Here is an 18,799-nt window from a genome sequence, read left to right as displayed (position 1 = left end):
TAGAAAAAAGCCCTAGGCAAAGTATGGGGTGTGAAGGCAGGGCCTAAAGGGCTGGGGGTAGAGGCAGGACCAGGGGAATTCTGGGGCTGGTCTTTAAACCTTCCCAGTCTGATTTCCCAGTCCAGCCCTGGAGTCTTTTTAGGTCATCTCGCCAGAGCGGAGAGCTTTATATCCTAAAGAGCCTTAAGAGTTGTTGGATTTTTGCTATCATTATATCATTTTTAACATAAAACTTATATTTAATACACACCATGGCAGTGTACGTCAATCTATTCTTCAATAATTAATGTAGTGCATCTGGGAAATCAGCATTGCAATTTTGTAGATTTTATTGTACAGATCAATTGGTGTATATCGAGAAAATTAGTTTTTTTGTTTACTTAAACCAGAAATAATATTATCAGAAAAAGAATGAATTTTGATAAATCAAACTGATTTTATAAGATATAGAAAATTGTTTAAATGTTTACTCCACTTACTTTAAAAAAAAAATGCAGTCTGCTAAAATCTACTGACAGCCTTAAGAAATGTCAAAACAAATCATAACCTCCTGTAGAGGGAAGACATTCTATTTTTATTTTTACAGCTTCAGATCAAAAAGCCAGATTCATGCTGTGCTGGATATACATTTCTGGAGCTTCTAGCTTCTGTTTTGTGACCCTTGTGTCCAGTGATGTCACTTGCACCATGTGACTTCATTCACACACTGGCCCCAAGCACATATTTTCATACAAAATAGCTACACATCCTAAAGTGCATATTTATGGTGTATGTAGCACGCACACGCTGCTATCCATTTTGTACACAACGCTTGATCAGTCTAAAGACATTCTGAGGGAGCTGTCTACTTTGCCTGATGATATATGTAGCTCAGCTTGCATTTAAAAGGGAATATTTTCAGCAATGTTAGCAGCTAAAATGTTGTCTTTATAACAGAGAGGGAAGGACCTGAGATTTCTAAGTATTATAGAGGCTTTAACCTATTATAACTATTTATTTGCTGAGGGAAATATCTGTTGCACAGCAGAAACTACAGATCATACATACAAAGTATTACAATATAAATATAGTAGATAGAGGGCAAACGAAATGCCATAGGTCATTAATTAGCAACTCCGCATCCCCACAGTGGTTAACATGCATATTTTGTATACTTCCAATTCAATTTAATCCGTATACTTAAATACACATACTTAATTAGCACAGAATATTCAGGTAATTGCCTCTAAGGTGCAAAGTAGGATACCACATTTCCCCACAATATAGCTCGAAGTGGAGGTGTATAGAGTTTGTTCTGCCTGTGGCCTTATAGCTTAGTGAGCAGAAGTTAGGAGATAGCGAAAATAATATGATACACCATAGAATAGTGCCCTGATTAAATGTGAAGGGACAGTTATAGATTAGTTTGTTAAGAGCCTGCCTGTAAGCAGATCATAGCTACCGTATTAAATTAGAATATAGGAGTTTCAAACATTGCACTATCCGGCATGGTCCCTTTCTACATACAATGGGTCTAGTAAAGAACAATGTATCACATACCTTGATAAGGCTAAATATGTTCCCGCATATAACACTTACATATTGGGGTTATTTGCAGGGGCTAGGAGATTGGCGACACACACTTCACACCAGTTTATAGGTACAGCTAAGTTAAGTGTGGGGAACATTCAGTGACTGTAAAGACCAAATTGTTATCTCTGGAATTTGACAGCAAATGAGAATAAGCTATCTGAATGCTAACTTAGGTTAGAACACCAACAGAGATCACACATATTGTAAATTGGATAGCTTTATTTGAGTCATAGTATATTATCATGCGGGGAGCCCTTTAGTCTATGAAAGGTTACGTAAGGTGTAGCGTCTGATTGGTTGGTACATTTGAGAAGGGACCAATCGGTGGCGACTAATGAAAAGCATTGAACACTGCATATTTTTACTCAGGCTGACTCCAGGCGGTTAACACTTTAGTCTGCCAATAGTTACGCTAATTACAGCGTCTGATAGGTTGGCGAATTGGGGAATGGACCTACTAAGTTGATCAACCAGAAGTAAATAGTAAACATGCAACATTTTACACTGCCTGCCTATTAGAAGTCGGCACAGGAGGATCCTTAGATCTGGTGTAGCACAGCGCAAAAATATAAAGACAATGAATACAATGAGAATTTTCCTTCCAGATCTCAGGTACTTTACATCGATGTTTATTTGTAATTGTTTGTAACAATTTACATGTAATAGTAGCAATCTATCTGTCAACTCATAAGCTGTTTGTAAGTTAGGACTGAGTATAATTAGATATGTCCCGATTGGTTTAAGAGAGAGAGGGGTGTGCACCCCTACATCCAATGGGCAATCAGATGAATGTTTTTTAGAATGGGAAATCAGCATGTAGTTTTAAGCAGGCTAGGAGTAAGGCAAACAGCCGAAACCGGTCAGCCTTTTTTCTTCTGATAATTTTCTGTATTTTACCCTCAGGGTTATGATACCCTTTCAAACCTAAATAAAGTATTTGATTTTTACCCACTTCCTTGGTGCTCCTGTAAGTTTTTTAGCAGATTGGAGTCATTAATAGATTACCAGTAGCACTCTCTGATGCACATATGTGAGGTACTCAGAGCATCAAAAGGACTATATAAAGCTTTCTGCAACTATGCTTGGTCAGTGGCAAAAATATGAAAATCCTCTGTGTTTGTGAGGGAGATTGAATGAAACAGTAGCTGAAGAACAGAAAGTCTGTAAAACCGTGCAGAACTGCGGTCATTTTTTTAGGAACATATAAATAAGCTGCACATCATTTTAAATGTGATGGTTCATTGTCATTGAACTACAATTATTTATATAAGGAATCTATAATAAAACTGTCGGCTAGATTAAGAGTTTTGCGTTAGAGGCTATGCGGTGCTAGCGAGCAGTTTTGTCTCACCGCTCACTTACATACACCACTGGTATTACGGGTTTTTACAAACCCGGCGTTAAAAGGCAAGAAGTGAGCGTTGAGCAAAATTTTGCTCCTTACCACACTCCAATACCAGCGCTGCTTAAGTCAGCGGTGAGCTGGTCGTATGTGCTCGTGCATGATTTCCCCATAGGAATCAACGGGGAGAGCCGGCTGAAAAAAAGTCTAAAAAAAAGTCCAAAAAGCAGCGTAAAACTCAGTAATGCAGCCCCATTGATTCATAAGGGGAAATAAAAGTTATGTTTACACCTAACACCCTAACATGAACCCAGAGTCTAAACACCCCTAATCTTACACTTATTAACCCCTAATCTGCCGCCCCAGACATCGCTGACACCTGCATTATATTTATTAACCCCTAATCTGCTGCTCCGGACACCGCCGCCTCCTACATTATAGTTATGAACCCCTAATCTGCTGCCCCCAACATCGCTGACACTTACATTATATTTATTAACCCCTAATCTGCCGCCCCAATGTCGCCGCCACTATAATAAACATATTAACCCCTAAGCCGCCGCACTTCCGCCTTGCAAACATTAGTTAAATATTATTAACCCCTAATCTGCCGTCCCTAACACCGCCGCCATTTACCTACATTTATTAACCCCTAATCTGCTACCCCCAACATCGCCGCTACTATACTAAATGTATTAACCCCTAAACCTAACCCTAACACCCCCTAGCTTAAATATAATTTAAATAAATATAAATAAAATGACTATAATTAACTAAATTATTCCTATTTAAAACTAAATACTTACCTATAAAATAAACCCAAAGCTAGCTACAATATAACTAGTAGTTACATTGTTTCTAGCTTAGGGTTTTTTTTTATTTTACAGGCAAGTTTGTATTTATTTTATCTAGGTAGAATTGTTATTAAATAGTTATTAACTATTTAGTAACTACCTAGCTAAAATAAATACAAAAGTACCTGTAAAATAAAACCTAACCTAAGTTACAATAACACTACACTATAATTAAAATAAATTACCTAAATTAAATTAGCTAAAGTACAAAAAAACAAACACTAAATTACAGAAAATAATAAACAAATTACAAGATATTTAACCTAATTACACCTAATCTAATAGCCCTATCAAAATAAAAAAAGCCCCCCCAAAATAAAAAAAACCCTAGCCTAAACTAAACTATCAATAGCCCTTAAAAGGGCCTTTTACGGGGCATTGCACCAAAGAAATCAGCTCTTTTACCTGTAAAAAAAAATACAAACAAACCCCCAACAGTAAAACTTACCACCCACACAACCAACCCCCCAAATAAAATACTATCTAAAAAAACCTAAGCTCCCCATTGCCCTGAAAAGGGCATTTGGATGGGCATTGCCCTTAAAAGGGCAGTTAGCTCTTTTGCAGCCCAAACCCTAATCTAAAAAATAAAACCCACCCAATACACCCTTAAAAAAACCTAACACTAACCCCCTGAAGATCGACTTACTGTTCTGAAGATCCGACATCCATCCTCAAGGAAGCGGCAGAAGTTGTCATCCAACTGGGCCAAAGTCCTCAACGAAGCCGGGAGAAGTCTTCATCCAAGCCGGGCCGAAGTGGTCCTCCAGATGGGCAGAAGTCTTCATCCAGACAGCATCTTCTATCTTCATCCATCCGACGCAGAGCGGCTCCATCTTCAAGACATCCGACGCGGAGCATCCTCTTCATCCGACAGACTAATGACGAATGAAGGTACCTTTAAGTGATGTCATCCAAGATGGCGTCCCTTAGATTCCGATTGGCTGATAGAGTTTTATCAGCCAATCGGAATTAAGGTAGAAAAAATCCTATTGGCTCATGCAATCAGCCAATAGGATTGAGCTTGCATTCTATTGGCTGTTCCAATCAGCCAATAGAATGTGAGCTCACTCCTATTGGCTGATTAGATCAGCCAATAGGATTGAACTTCAATCCTATTGGCTGATTGCATCAGCCAATAGGATTTTTTCTACCTTAATTCCGATTGGCTGATAGAATTCTGTCAGCCAATCGGAATCTAAGGGACTTCGGCCCGGTTGGATTAAGACTTTTGCCGCTTCCTTGAGGATGGATGTCGGATCTTCAGAACAGTAAGTCGATCTTCAGGGGGTTAGTGTTAGGTTTTTTTAAGGGTGTATTGGGTGGGTTTTATTTTTTAGATTAGGGTTTGGGTCGCAAAAGAGCTAACTGCCCTTTTAAGGGCAATGCCCATCCAAATGCCCTTTTCAGGGCAATGGGGAGCTTACGTTTTTTTAGATAGTATTTTATTTCGGGGGTTGGTTGTGTGGGTGGTGGGTTTTAGTGTTGGGGGGGTTGTTTGTATTTTTTTTACAGGTAAAAGAGCTGATTACTTTGGGGCAATGCCCCACCAAAGGCCCTTTTAAGGGCTATTGATAGTTTAGATTAGGCTAGGTTTTTTTTATTTTGGGGGACTTTTTTTTATTTTGATAGGGCTATTAGATTAGGTGTAATTAGTTTAAATATCTTGTAATTTGTTTATTATTTTCTATAATTTAGTGGGGATTTTTGTACTTTAGCTAATTTAATTTAGGTAATTGTATTTAATTTAGTTAATTTATTTAATTATAGTGTAGTGTTAGGTGTTAGTGTAACTTAGGTTAGGTTTTATTTTACAGGTCAATTTCTATTTATTTTAGCTAGGTAGTTATTAAATAGTTAATAACTATTTAATAACTATTCTACCTAGTTAAAATAAATACAAACTTGCCTGTAAAATAAAAATAAACCCTAAGCTAGCTACAATGTAACTATTAGTTATATTGTAGCTAGCTTAGGGTTTATTTTATAGGTAATTATTTAGTTTTAAATAAGAATAATTTAGCTAATTATTGTAATTTTATTTATATTTATTTAAATTATATTTAAGTTAGGGAGTGTTAGGGTTAGACTTAGGTTTAGGGGTTAATACATTTATTATAGTGGCGGCGACGTTGGGGCGGCAGATTAGGGGTTAAAATGTGTAGATTGGGGGCGACAGTTTAGGGGTTAATAAATATAAAAATGGCACAGGAATTTCAGCGCTAAAATCTAAAAAGAATACTTAAGCCACTCTCCACTATCTCCCCAGGATAGAAATGGAACAAACAATATGGTGAAATGAGAGGGCGCTAAAAGCTGGTATACTTAACACACCTAATTGTTTATGATATATATCAAAGGTAAGAATTCATAAGAGACGGTAATTTTAACAATCATTTACTAGTGGGAATATTACCTAATTTGTGCAATACATAAATTCATAAAACAATATATGAAAACAATTTCAAACACATAAAAATTGACACGATATCTGTATCTTGTGTGTAGGAATACCACCCTGATAAAAATATGATATAAAATGCGCGCTTAAAAATGCTTAAAACCTTAAAATAAATTTAAATTTATTCCAGAATATAATGGACAGTCTCTATAGTCCTTATAAATCTTCAACAGATGAAATCCCTTTTATTTGTATGGTATATTACATACGAGACTTATCTCCGTGGTTATACTCAATACACTGGGTAAAGCCGACAAATAGTTTCTTATTTTGGATACTTTGTATCTTTGTTTTGTTATGATGTATCTTTAACTCACAGATAGTTGCAGCGGCTGTAACCAAATGCCGCTGTGATGCGTCCAGAATACTGTGGTCTTTTATCACAACACGCTCCTTGCGTGTGGGCCGCTCTGTATGCTGCAGCTCCTGGTCTCTGGCACAGGATTCACCACTCCCTCCGTGGGGAGGTGACCGGCTAAGGTACGCCGCTCCCTGCGTGTAAGTACCTGACGGGCTGTTGTCTTTAGCTTCAAATGTTCTACGCGTTTCACCCTTGTATATGGGCTTTATCAACATCTTGATAAAGCCCATATACAAGGGTGAAACGCGTAGAAGTAAGAAGTTGCCTGTTCACCAGAATCAAACCCACTAGGTACCTAGTATTTGCCCGCGCGTATTAACGCTAAGAGCGGGTGCTGATTCCACCTCCAGGATTGTACTTAAGAAGATCCAGACTATCTTTCACAAGCAGGGAGCTGTGAACATTTGAAGCTAAAGACAACAGCCCGTCAGGTACTTACACGCAGGGAGCGGCGTACCTTAGCCGGTCACCTCCCCACGGAGGGAGTGGTGAATCCTGTGCCAGAGACCAGGAGCTGCAGCATACAGAGCGGCCCACACGCAAGGAGCGTGTTGTGATAAAAGACCACAGTATTCTGGACGCATCACAGCGGCATTTGGTTACAGCCGCTGCAACTATCTGTGAGTTAAAGATACATCATAACAAAACAAAGATACAAAGTATCCAAAATAAGAAACTATTTGTCGGCTTTACCCAGTGTATTGAGTATAACCACGGAGATAAGTCTCGTATGTAATATACCATACAAATAAAAGGGATTTCATCTGTTGAAGATTTATAAGGACTATAGAGACTGTCCATTATATTCTGGAATAAATTTAAATTTATTTTAAGGTTTTAAGCATTTTTAAGAGCGCATTTTATATCATATTTTTATCAGGGTGGTATTCCTACACACAAGATACAGATATCGTGTCAATTTTTATGTGTTTGAAATTGTTTTCATATATTGTTTTATGAATTTATGTATTGCACAAATTAGGGAATATTCCCACTAGTAAATGATTGTTAAAATTACCGTCTCTTATGAATTCTTACCTTTGATATATATCATAAACAATTAGGTGTGTTAAGTATACCAGCTTTTAGCGCCCTCTCATTTCACCATATTGTTAATAAATATAATGTAGGTGTCGGCGATGTTGGGGGCAGCAGATTAGGGGTTCATAAATATAATGTAGGTGGCGGTGGTGTCCGGAGCGGCAGATTAGGGGTTAAAAAATGTATTTTAGTGTTTGCGATGCGGTAGGGCCTCGGTTTAGAGGTTAATAGGTAGTTTATGGGTGTTAGTGTTCTTTTTAGCACTTTAGTTATGAGTTTTATGTTACAGCGTTGTACCATAAAACTCTTAACTTCTGACTAAGATTTCCGAACTGGAGCACAGTTGAAATAATGAGCTGTAAACATGGTTATTTTACCTGCTCTCGTCCAAGGTAATCCAGAAAACCTGGCCTGTTGGGGAGGCCTGAGGATAGGTTTGAAAACCAGTTATGTATCCCTATGGGTGGGAGATCTCAGTCCTTCCTTTTAATTAAAGGGATTGTATTAATTTGTTTTTATAATTACATGGAATATATCAGAAATTAAGCACTGCATTGCAAACAATCTGCATACAAATAACAATTTAATAAACATCAATAACTGTAATTGTTTTGAATCCTTTGCAGGTTTTTGTTTTTTTAGATCAAAAATATACTCCTGGAAATCACCTTTTAAATGTTAATTTTATATTCTTTTAAATTGATCATTTAGAGCTCATTGAATTCATACACGATATTGTAGCATGCACTGTAACTGTGTCAGACAAATTGCAGCATACTTTATTACACAGTATGTACCCCAGCTTTCTTTTTTAGGGGGTGGTGGACAATCCGGCTGCAAGCAAACAATTTAAAAAAAAAAATATTATTGCATGCACTGATTTTTGGGGTGGAATGTGTAAATAGTGAGATTATTCATTAAGAATTGTGCTTATTTTTTGTCAAAGTGAAGACCGTTATTGTGATTTAGATAATCATTTGGAAAATTTGAAAATGCATAACCCCCAAAGGAAATAAAAATATTTAGGGAAAATAAATTACAATGTAATATGGATTCATTGTTTATATTGCCTATGAAAATTGTGATTTCCTTCAGGCTCGCCGGAAACAGCAGTTAAGAAGTAGCGGTCTTAAGACTGCTGCTCCTTAAAGGGACATTCCGGTCAAAATTGAAATGCACATAGATGAATTACATCTTTGGAAAGAAATATATTTGCAATATATGTGTATTGTCAAAAATGCTTCAAGTAAAAGTTATCACTGTTTTAGTGTTAACCGTTTTCTCTGCACGTGCATGTAAAGCATACAGAGGTATTCTCAGTGCATCAGCATTTTAAATACTGCAGCTGCTCAGAGAGAAAGTAGGGCTTGTATCATGTTAGCAATTAACAAATTGATTCATTACCAGATGGTACAAGCACCTTAGGTTCTCTGAGCAAGTGCTGTGTTTAAAATGCTGGTGCAGGGTGCATACTTAAATACACTTTTGAAACAGCTATAGCTTTAATTAGAAGCATTTTTACTAATACATGTATAGTACAAAAATGCTTCTATTCACAACTGAAATGCATCCACGCTGATTCCATTTTAGGCTGGAATGTCCCTTTAACTCGTAAGCATCCTCTGAGGCTGCGGACATCAATCTGCCCAATTGCATATGATCGGGTTGATTAACACCCCTGAATATATTTTGCACTAGAAAAGGGAGAACAATTAAATAATGTGTTTAAGTGTATGTTGATTGGTCAGAAACATCTTAACGGGACAGTAGCTACTTTGCAGTTGCAAGGTAATTCTGCAGTCTTGCTATAGAGTAACACATCAACCAAGTCTAAACATTTGTAAAACAAATTAACATTTTGTTTTCTACAAATATTTTTCAATAGCTACCCACCACTCATTTGGAAAAGCTAATAAGGACTTGAGTCTGCAGACAACAAGGCTTGCCATAGTCATATTTTTAGTGCTTTGTTTTGATGTTATGTGTTAAATCCAATGAGGGGAGCAAACGAGTGAAAAGGGGTTTATTGCCTCTCTTTGTTACCTCTCTATCTTGTGTGTTACAGGTTAAAAGTAAACATGGTTGCTTGAGAGCAATTGACTTTAACTTGAGTAAGGTTAGCGTGACTTCGGAGCTCTGGTTGACTGTTATGCTCGACTAAAAAGTTGCACAAAACACATAAAAAATACATTAAAAAACAATAGTACAGTTACACTACTATTAACACTATCTAATAAAAATTATTTAAACCAAAAATTGCTTAAAATATTTATAAGGGCTTAAAGATATGAGGTCTCAGGAAAAAAAAGGCTGCAAAAATCCTTAACATAGAATAGTGTATACACTTTTTTCTCTATGTTGAAGCGAATTAGAGACAAATATGTAGTAGGATTTCCCTTGAAATGTCTGCAGTATCCATATTTAGCTTTGAGAATCAGAAAACCATACATTTGCAGAGCTAAAAAAAGCATCAAAATAAATATTAAAAGTACAGTGTAAAGTTGTTCAGAGATGTATAGATAATAATTGTATATAAAAAATCACTAGGTGTTTACTGTTCCTTTAATACATATAACGGGGTTTGTCATAATGCCTCTTTATGTGCTCTGGGATGTTATTTTGCAGTTTGGTATCCTAAAAAAAAGTGGATTTTTTTTAAAAATGTAATGAATAATAAAATTGTGTCTGTTCTTTGTACTACATACGTATGTTCTTAAAACGAGGAATAAAATCTTTCTATCTATCTGCTTATTATCTATCTATCTATCTATCTATCTATCTCTATCTATCGTATCTATCTGTCTGTCTGTCTGTGTCTGTCTATCTATCTATCTATCATCTAGTATCTATCTATATATTATCTATCCATATACTTTGTTGTTTCTAAGAAAACTGTCCTTTAGATCTGTCTACTGATTTTGTTTTTAAAATGATTTTTGTTTTTTGCAGGTGAGGACCCAGAGACACGGAGAATGAGAACAGTAAAAAATATAGCAGATCTAAGACAAAATCTAGAAGAAACTATGTCTAGCTTGCGTGGTACACAGATAAGTCACAGGTATGTGTATAAATAAGTAAAGGCCTGCAGCATTATAGAACAACAAATAGCTTGTATTTACAATTGAACCCTCGCTCAGCTCTTTTTAATCCTCAGTAATCCTTCACTTTCATATTACACTCAACACCAAATCACCTGTTTATCAATCTAGGGGAGTATGATTTGCTCATGCACTCTTTATTATGCATGCACTCTCTTCATTATGCATGCCCAGCGAAAGCTGGTAATATTACTGGGCCTACTGGGCATGAGTAATTAACAGAGCGCCCACAATGCTATCATATGAGACATTTGATAGGTCATCAGAAAACATGTATGAAAAAAGTATTTACAAGTTTCAATAAAAGTAGCTGGAAAACCCATCCTATGTTAAACAAAAACATTTATTAAAATTAGCTATAAATTGAACAAATTAATTGCAAATATTGTTTTGTGTGGAGAAACTCTTTCTTTACTTAAGGGGACGTGAAACCCAAAGTTTTTCTTTCATGATACAGATGATATAGTTTTAAACAACTTTTCAATGTACTTCTATTATCTAATTTGCTTAATTCTCTGTGTATCCTTTGGTGAAGAAACAATAATACATTACTAGGAGCAAGCTGAAAGCCAATGATAAAATGCATATATGTGCAGTTACCAACCAGCAACTTCTGAGCCTACCTAGGTATTCTTTTCAACAAAGGATACAAAGAGACAAAACAAATTAGATAATACAAATAAATTGGAAAGTCATTTAAAATGGTTTGCTTTATCTGAATTCTGAAATAAAAAAAATAGGTTTCATGTCCCTTTAATTGAGCAGTATGAATGTTTATTTAATAAAGACACGGATTATCATGAACTGTGAGATGACTTCTCTCTAAATAGGTGTGGAATTGGGGATCACTGAATAAAGAACAATTGTAAAATTGTAAATAAAATCATATTGTGACATTTCTTTAGTATCAACAGTGAATTGTCTTTGTGTTTGGATGATGATGATAATAATAATAATAATAATAATAATAATAATAATTTTAAAATAGGTAAATGAAGGGGGAAGGATTTTTATGTTGCTTTATTAAGTGGAGACAGGGTGAACATTTAGTGGTATTGGAATGGGCGTTTCCCCTTATGTATTGCTAATTTTAAGACAGTAGCTGAGCAGGAGCTTGCTCGCATGTGCCTGTCGTCATATTCTTTTTTTTTTTTTTTTTTTTGTCACAGGGAGTGTTTGCCTGGTCTTTTTGGTGTCATACACTAGTTACCTTGAGTGAAGGTGGTTCCATAAAAGAGACGTTATTTTGTCAGGCTTGAATAGTTCAATGATATGGGGATTGGAATAACCCAACAATCTTGGTTTGTTACATTTATATTTAATACAATACTGTGGACCTTTAAGCACAATATGCCAGTGTTGTGTTGTTTTTTTATACAGAGGTTTCAATTATTGGGGGGTTAATTGCTTGTTGCTCTGGGCATGGATACTTGATCATGCTCAACCTTGTTTATCAAGTGCATTTACATCATTGGTGAGCAAAAATATGTAAATGTAGGAACCAGGTGGATTATTTTTTTAAGCAAAAAGAACATTTTGTAAGCATTATTCCATACGTTGATTTTTTGGAGTTTTCTGCACATTATTTAGTAATGCTTTGTTATTAATGTGACCTAGAGACAAAAGATTAAAATACTAGTCGGTGGCCTTTAGCTCCATTTGCACATCGCACAAGCCTGGTTTTAATAGGCAGCGTTCATGGTTTTTATCCTTAATTAGGAAAATTAATAAGACTATGCAAGAGCGCTAAGGGCACACACTGAATATAATTAAGATTGAATTGTCTGTAACAGCTGTTAATTGCAGAAAGAGAATTGTCCTATGCACAAAGTGACTATAATACATATTTTGGTTTGTGAATAGGCTTCAAATCACAGCCTGAGAAAAAGCTATAAAGTTCTGCCTGGTGATAGGCTCATCCAGGATTCATGAATATACTGACATTTAGTGACATTATGGCCACCTGATATATATCATTTATATTTTATTAAAGAAAATATTTTCTTTTGGCAGTACACTTGAGACAACCTTTGACAGCACTGTGACAACAGAAGTTAGTGGAAGAAGTTTACCCAGTTTATCAGGTAGATCCTCTGCAGTGACTTGGAGACTTGGGCAAGCTAGCCCCAGGCTTCAAGCTGGAGATGCTCCATCTTTGGTTGGTGCTTACCCGAGAAGCAATGCTGGGCGCTTTATACATACGGACCCATCACGCTTTATGTACACAACACCTCTTCGACGTGCTGCCATATCCCGTCTTGGCAACATATCACAAGTTGACATCAACGAAAAGGGAAATCATGACCTTGACCTGTCCTCAGAAGTGGATGTGGGAGGATATATGAGTGATGGGGATATCCTTGGCAAGAGTCTTAGGGCTGATGATATCAACAGTGGGTGAGTGATTTCCTTTTCTGCATCAATGTGTTTTTTTTGTGTGCATTTAACTATATGTTGTATCGGTGAGAAGGAAAAATGATATATTATATGTTCATATAACAATGCTATGTATTAATAATGGGTGAAAAGGAAATGAATATTGCAACACTCAAATATTCTTTATCAATGGAACATGATAATTATAACATGTCATTTTTAAAATGTACCTTTATTGATCTCCAGATCAGTAATGGTGCTTTTTAGGATGTAATTTAATGATGTATACTATATCTTTAAAATCTATGAGTCCTATATCTTTAAAATGTATACAATATCTTTAAAATCTACGATCTATGAGTTCCCCCGCCCCTTTATAAATGAAATAATGTTGAGGTAATTTTGATGTGATTAAGGGTTAATAACAGAAACTTTGTCTTTATTTATGGTTTTGGATCCAATAAAAAGAGTAAGATTCCTTTGCTATGAGAGTATTGCTCATTTTGTTACTTATGAGAAAGTGTTGTTTAGTGAGTGTATATATCATCTATATTCATTTATTTTACAACTACTTGTGCAGTTACATTACGTTGCTACTTTCCATAAACCAATGTATTAGAAGTTGCTCTGAACTACGGCCTCTCTACTGCAGCCCAGCCCTCCTCCCTGTATGTAATGCCCTCCAATAGAAATACGGAAATAGTGATTAGTATGCCTGATGGTCTCTCTGCTCTGTGTGATCTACAAGACCACATCCCAAACATAAATCCCTGCCTCTGTGCCACTAACAACCCCTTACCTCTACTTCCAATTAAATTACCTTAAAGGGACATTAAACAAAAAAAAATATTTCATGATTTAGGTAGACCATACCAATTTAAACAACTTTCCATTTTACTTCTATTATCAAATTTGCTTCATTTTCTTGATATCATTTGTTGAAGGAGCAGCAATGCACTACTGGTTTATAACTGAACACATGGATGAACCAATGACAATCTGTAAATATATATATGCAGCCACCAATCAGCAGCTAGTACCTAGGTTATTTGCTGCTCCTGAGCTTACCTAGATAAACATTTCCGCAAAGGATAACAAGAGAAGGAATCAAATTTAATAATGGAAGTAAATTGTAAAGTTGTTTAAAATTGTATGCTCTGTCTAAATCATAAATGTCAAATTATGACTTTACTGTCCCTTTAAATATTGGGAGGTATGTTACATTAAAGTCCCTCATTTTCTACTAACATGTGACACAATAAATCATTGCATGAATTTGCAGATCCATAAAACAGACCATGTTATATATATCATAATTTAAATTGCCATCAGTATGATTGGGTATGATATTTAGTAGCATTCATTTAAATATCAGACCTTAAAGGGACATTATACACTCATTTTTTCTTTGCATACATGTTTTGTAGATGATCTATTTATATAGCCCATAAAGCTTTTTTTTTTTTTTTTAAATGTATAGTTTGTTTTGCTTATTTTTAAATAACATTGCTCTGATTTTCAGACTCCTAACCAAGCCCCAAAGTTTTAGGAGAATACCGACAGATACCTACTCCAGCTTGCTCCTGTTTGTGTAAAGGGTCTTTTCATATGCAAAAGAAGGGGGGGGGGAGGGAGTGTCTTATTTCCCACTTGCAGGGGGCTTTCCAACTACCTTTTCAACAGAGCTAAACTTAGAGCTTCTAAGTTGTATACTGGATTTTTATATCAGTATCTGTGCATCTTATTCTTTATAGTAGTGTCTATTACATGCAGTTATATGAAAATGAGTGTATACTGTCCCTTTAACTGCAAAACCTTTACAAGCAACAATAGTTGTTTAGAAATCTTATATATAAATTTACTACTAAAATGTCCTCTAGATGTCTTTTTGCAATGTATACTAATATGCAATTTCTAGCACCAACTGATGGGCATTTCACTGTTATTTATCTACTGAGAACAGGAGTGATGTTCTGTATATCTGCAGCTCTACCAGTCTGACTAACCTAATTTTCAATGCTATAAAAATTCATTTGAGATTAGCAGGTGTATAGAATGAGTTTTCAAACAGAAAAAAAACTCATTATTTTTTCAATTTGTGCTGTTGTAAATCAACACTTTTACTCCATTACAATCATTTTCATTACTTATGTCTTTAATTAAAATTATTTCAAAATGGTATTAATGTGCTAAATTGTTTTTAATAATTTTTTATTGGCAGTAGTAAATTATAATAAAATCCAATGAAACAAATTAGTGGTACAGCTAAGGTGCAATAGATAATAATAATGATGATAATTAATATGCTACAAACAAGCGTTTGGATTAAAGGGACACTAAACCCCAACATTTTCTTTCATGATTCAAGTAGAGAATACAATTTTAAACAGCATTCAAATTTACTTATACTATCTAATTTGCTTCATTATTTAGCTATCTTTTGTTGAAGAAATAGCAATGCACATGGATGAGCCTATCATACAAGGCATCTATGTGCAGCAACCAATCAACAGCTACTGAGCCTATCTAGATATGCTTTTCAGCAGAGTATATTGAGAGAATGGAGGAAATTAGATAATAGAAGTAAATTAGAAAGTTGTTTAAAATTGCATGCCCTTTCTAAATCATGAAAGAAAAAAAATTGGGTTTCATGTCCCTTTAATAACACTATTAACCATTCAGTAGTATGGTAGACCGCACCAATCTATAGTTTAATTGAAGTAGAAAATTATCCAGGATTTGTTTTGTGCTTGTAACATTTTGGAATGGTACAAAGTCACAATTGAACAATAGGTGAATATATAAAATAATGTTGCAGTTTATTTTTCTTCATCACCTAATGTGTCAGATTAATCATTTAAATCCCACTGATCCTGTCAAGAAAGAGAATAGTACTTTGTAAATATATAGCCAATCCACATAATCAAAAAATATCCAGCATGAAATGCATAAAAGATGCTTCAACCTCTTTATGCTGTACAATCTGGAAATAATTATACGTGGCACAAGTTATAGTTCAAAATAAAGCTAAATAAAAGCACTATAACACTGCAGCAAGTATTAAAAGTGAAAGCGACAGTTTGCATGTGTCTTTAGCTAGCTGGCAACAGTGTTTGCAACAATATTTAAAGCAAAGTTATACATAGTTGCTAATACAGTGCCATAGAATGCTAAAGACACACAAACGCTCTTAAACTCCTATCAGCCTACCTAGATTAACTCTTTAACAAAAGGATGGCAAGAGAACAAATCAAATGTTGATAATAGAAGTAAATTGGAAAGTTGTTTCAAATTGAATACTTTATCTGAATTGTGAAAGTTTAATTTTGACTTTACTTTCCCTTTAAATCTGTTTAAGGAAGTATAAGTGTTATAGTACATCTTTTGCTTATAAATTTGGTATGTCAGATTGCTCAGCAATATCTTTTATATAAAACAATACAATGTTACAAAAAAGAGAGAGTTTGTCACTTTTGTAACATCTAAGATAATGTATCTGTAGCAAGAGTGCCAGTAGAGTGATCCACAGTTACTGAATGTAAGAAACTTTAAAGGGACAGTTTAGTCAAAATTAAACTTTTATGATTTAGATAGGGCAATTTTAAACAACTTACCAATTTACATTTATCATCAAATTTGCTTTGTTCTCATGTTATTCTTTGTTGAAAGCTAAACCTATGTAGGCTCATATGCTAATTTCTAAGCACTTAAAAGCCGCCACTTATCTTTTGGACAGTTTTTCATAGCTAGACAGTGCTAGTTCATGTGTGCCATATAGATAACATTGTGCTCACTCATGTAGATTTAAATAATTTAAATAGGAGTCAGCACTGGTTGGCTAAAATGCAAGTCTGTCAAAAGGGGCAGTCTGTAGAGGCTTAGATACAAGGTAATCACAGAGGTAAAAAGTGTTGGTTATACAAAACTGGGGAATGGGTAATAAAGGGATTATCTATCTTTTTAAACAATAACATTTCTGGAGTAGACTGTCCCTTTAAAGTCTAAAGTTGTTTAAAGTAGAATCTCCCATTCCACATATGAAGCAGTCTGTTTTAAAAAAGTATATGTTTTAAGTTTGCCATTAGATCTACCACATACAGGCATAAGGGGGATAGGTAATAAATTATAACGTGTTTTTTTATTTTTTAGTATTTTAATGATTAGTTATGTGTAATAAAACAAAATACTTTCATTATTTATTTTGTTCCCTTTTTTGTGAAATTTAGCTCTGAATATTGAGCCTATACTAATTTTTAAAAATGGAAATGCACACTACAGACTACTTAAGGCTAACCGTACCACATATCTGTCTCTAATTGGCTTTAGTAGATAACTGCAAAGTTATTAACTTTATATTAACATAATGACTGTGGATAGCTTTGTTGTCTGCAGGGTCAAGCCCGTATAGGCTCCTCCAAATAGACCAAGTGGTGGGTGGAGTTTGTTTACTGAAAAACAATTGCAGCAAACAACGTTAATTTGTTTTAAAAGTGTTATACTCAGCTGATATGTTTGAAGCAAGACAACAGAAATGTCTTGTAATTAAAATGTGTTTAGTGTCCCTTTAAAGTTGTTTTAGTGTAAATTAAAACTATTACAGTATTATTAATGAACATCATACTAATGATTATGGCCAAATGAGTACAAGTTAGATATGTGCGATTCGTTTTGGATCGATTCGGAAATTCGTCCGAATTCGTTAAATTCGGAGATTCGTATCGATTCAAATTTCCGAATTGAAATATTGCCGAATCTACCGAATAAATCTGAATTAGTTCGGATTTATTCGGTAGGTTCGAATGGCCATGGATTACACTAGTATTGTACAGTATATTAGGTTATATCACTCTGCTATGGGTTACACCTAATATACAGTACATAATACTAGTCTAATCCCACCTAACACTTACCGAAATTCCGAACCGAATCCAGCCGAATTTATTTGAATCCGGAACGAATCCGAAACGAATTCATTCGAATTTTTCCGAATTCGAATCGATCCGAACAGAAATTCAAAAAAATCTGAACCTAACCGAAACAAATTTTTCGATCCTGCACAAGTCTAGTACAAGTACACCCAAAGAGTATTAATAGAAAGTATGGATCGGCCAATGAGACTTAATAGGCAGCACACATCTGATACGGCAGTATTCGTTTCAGTTTTAATTTTAGCAGGTTATACTTAACATTCTTCACATTACTTCAGGCAAATAACGTTTTTTTATAACATATTGAAACATTACTGTTCTTTCATATGGCTGATAGAATTGATTTAAGTACTATGTTCTTTTGCAAGTGTCTTAAAATATTTTTAGGAAATGTCTAATCTGGAATGCAAAATATAAGACAAATGTTTTCCCTTATTTAATGGTTTTGTTTTTGAGAAATATTTTGATGACTTTAATCAGTAAATGTTTTTTCTATTTACAGTCAAAAACTGAAAAATACAAATAAATAATAAATAACTGTCTTTATAGTACCACCTAGTAATTCTTGTATTTTTTTTTTATTTTAAATTAGCTATTTGACAGATGGGGGACTCAATCTCTACACCAGAAGTCTTAACAGAATTCCTGACCTTGCATCTTCTCGTGATGTCATTCACAAAGGAGTACATGATGTCACTGTGGATGCAGACAGGTAAGAGTTGCTATGCTTTATTGAAAATGTTATGTGTTCAAGTTGCTGCATTTC

At 34.9% G+C, this 18,799-nt stretch overlaps 1 protein-coding gene across 1 annotated transcript in view; it reads left to right on the top strand.

The window, feature by feature from the left end:
* Nucleotides 1-18,799, top strand: part of NAV3 (neuron navigator 3) — a 756,623-nt gene that overhangs the window by 439,483 nt on the left and 298,341 nt on the right. The window contains 3 exon segments of the mRNA XM_053716761.1: nucleotides 10,581-10,689; nucleotides 12,743-13,126; nucleotides 18,626-18,745. Coding sequence (XP_053572736.1) covers nucleotides 10,581-10,689; nucleotides 12,743-13,126; nucleotides 18,626-18,745 — 613 coding nt within the window.

This window comes from Bombina bombina, chromosome 6, assembly GCF_027579735.1.
Source record: "Bombina bombina isolate aBomBom1 chromosome 6, aBomBom1.pri, whole genome shotgun sequence".
Lineage (NCBI taxonomy): Eukaryota > Metazoa > Chordata > Amphibia > Anura > Bombinatoridae > Bombina > Bombina bombina.
The sequence above is the reverse complement of the archived record's forward strand: the minus strand, read 5'-3'. Positions and strand labels throughout refer to the sequence as shown.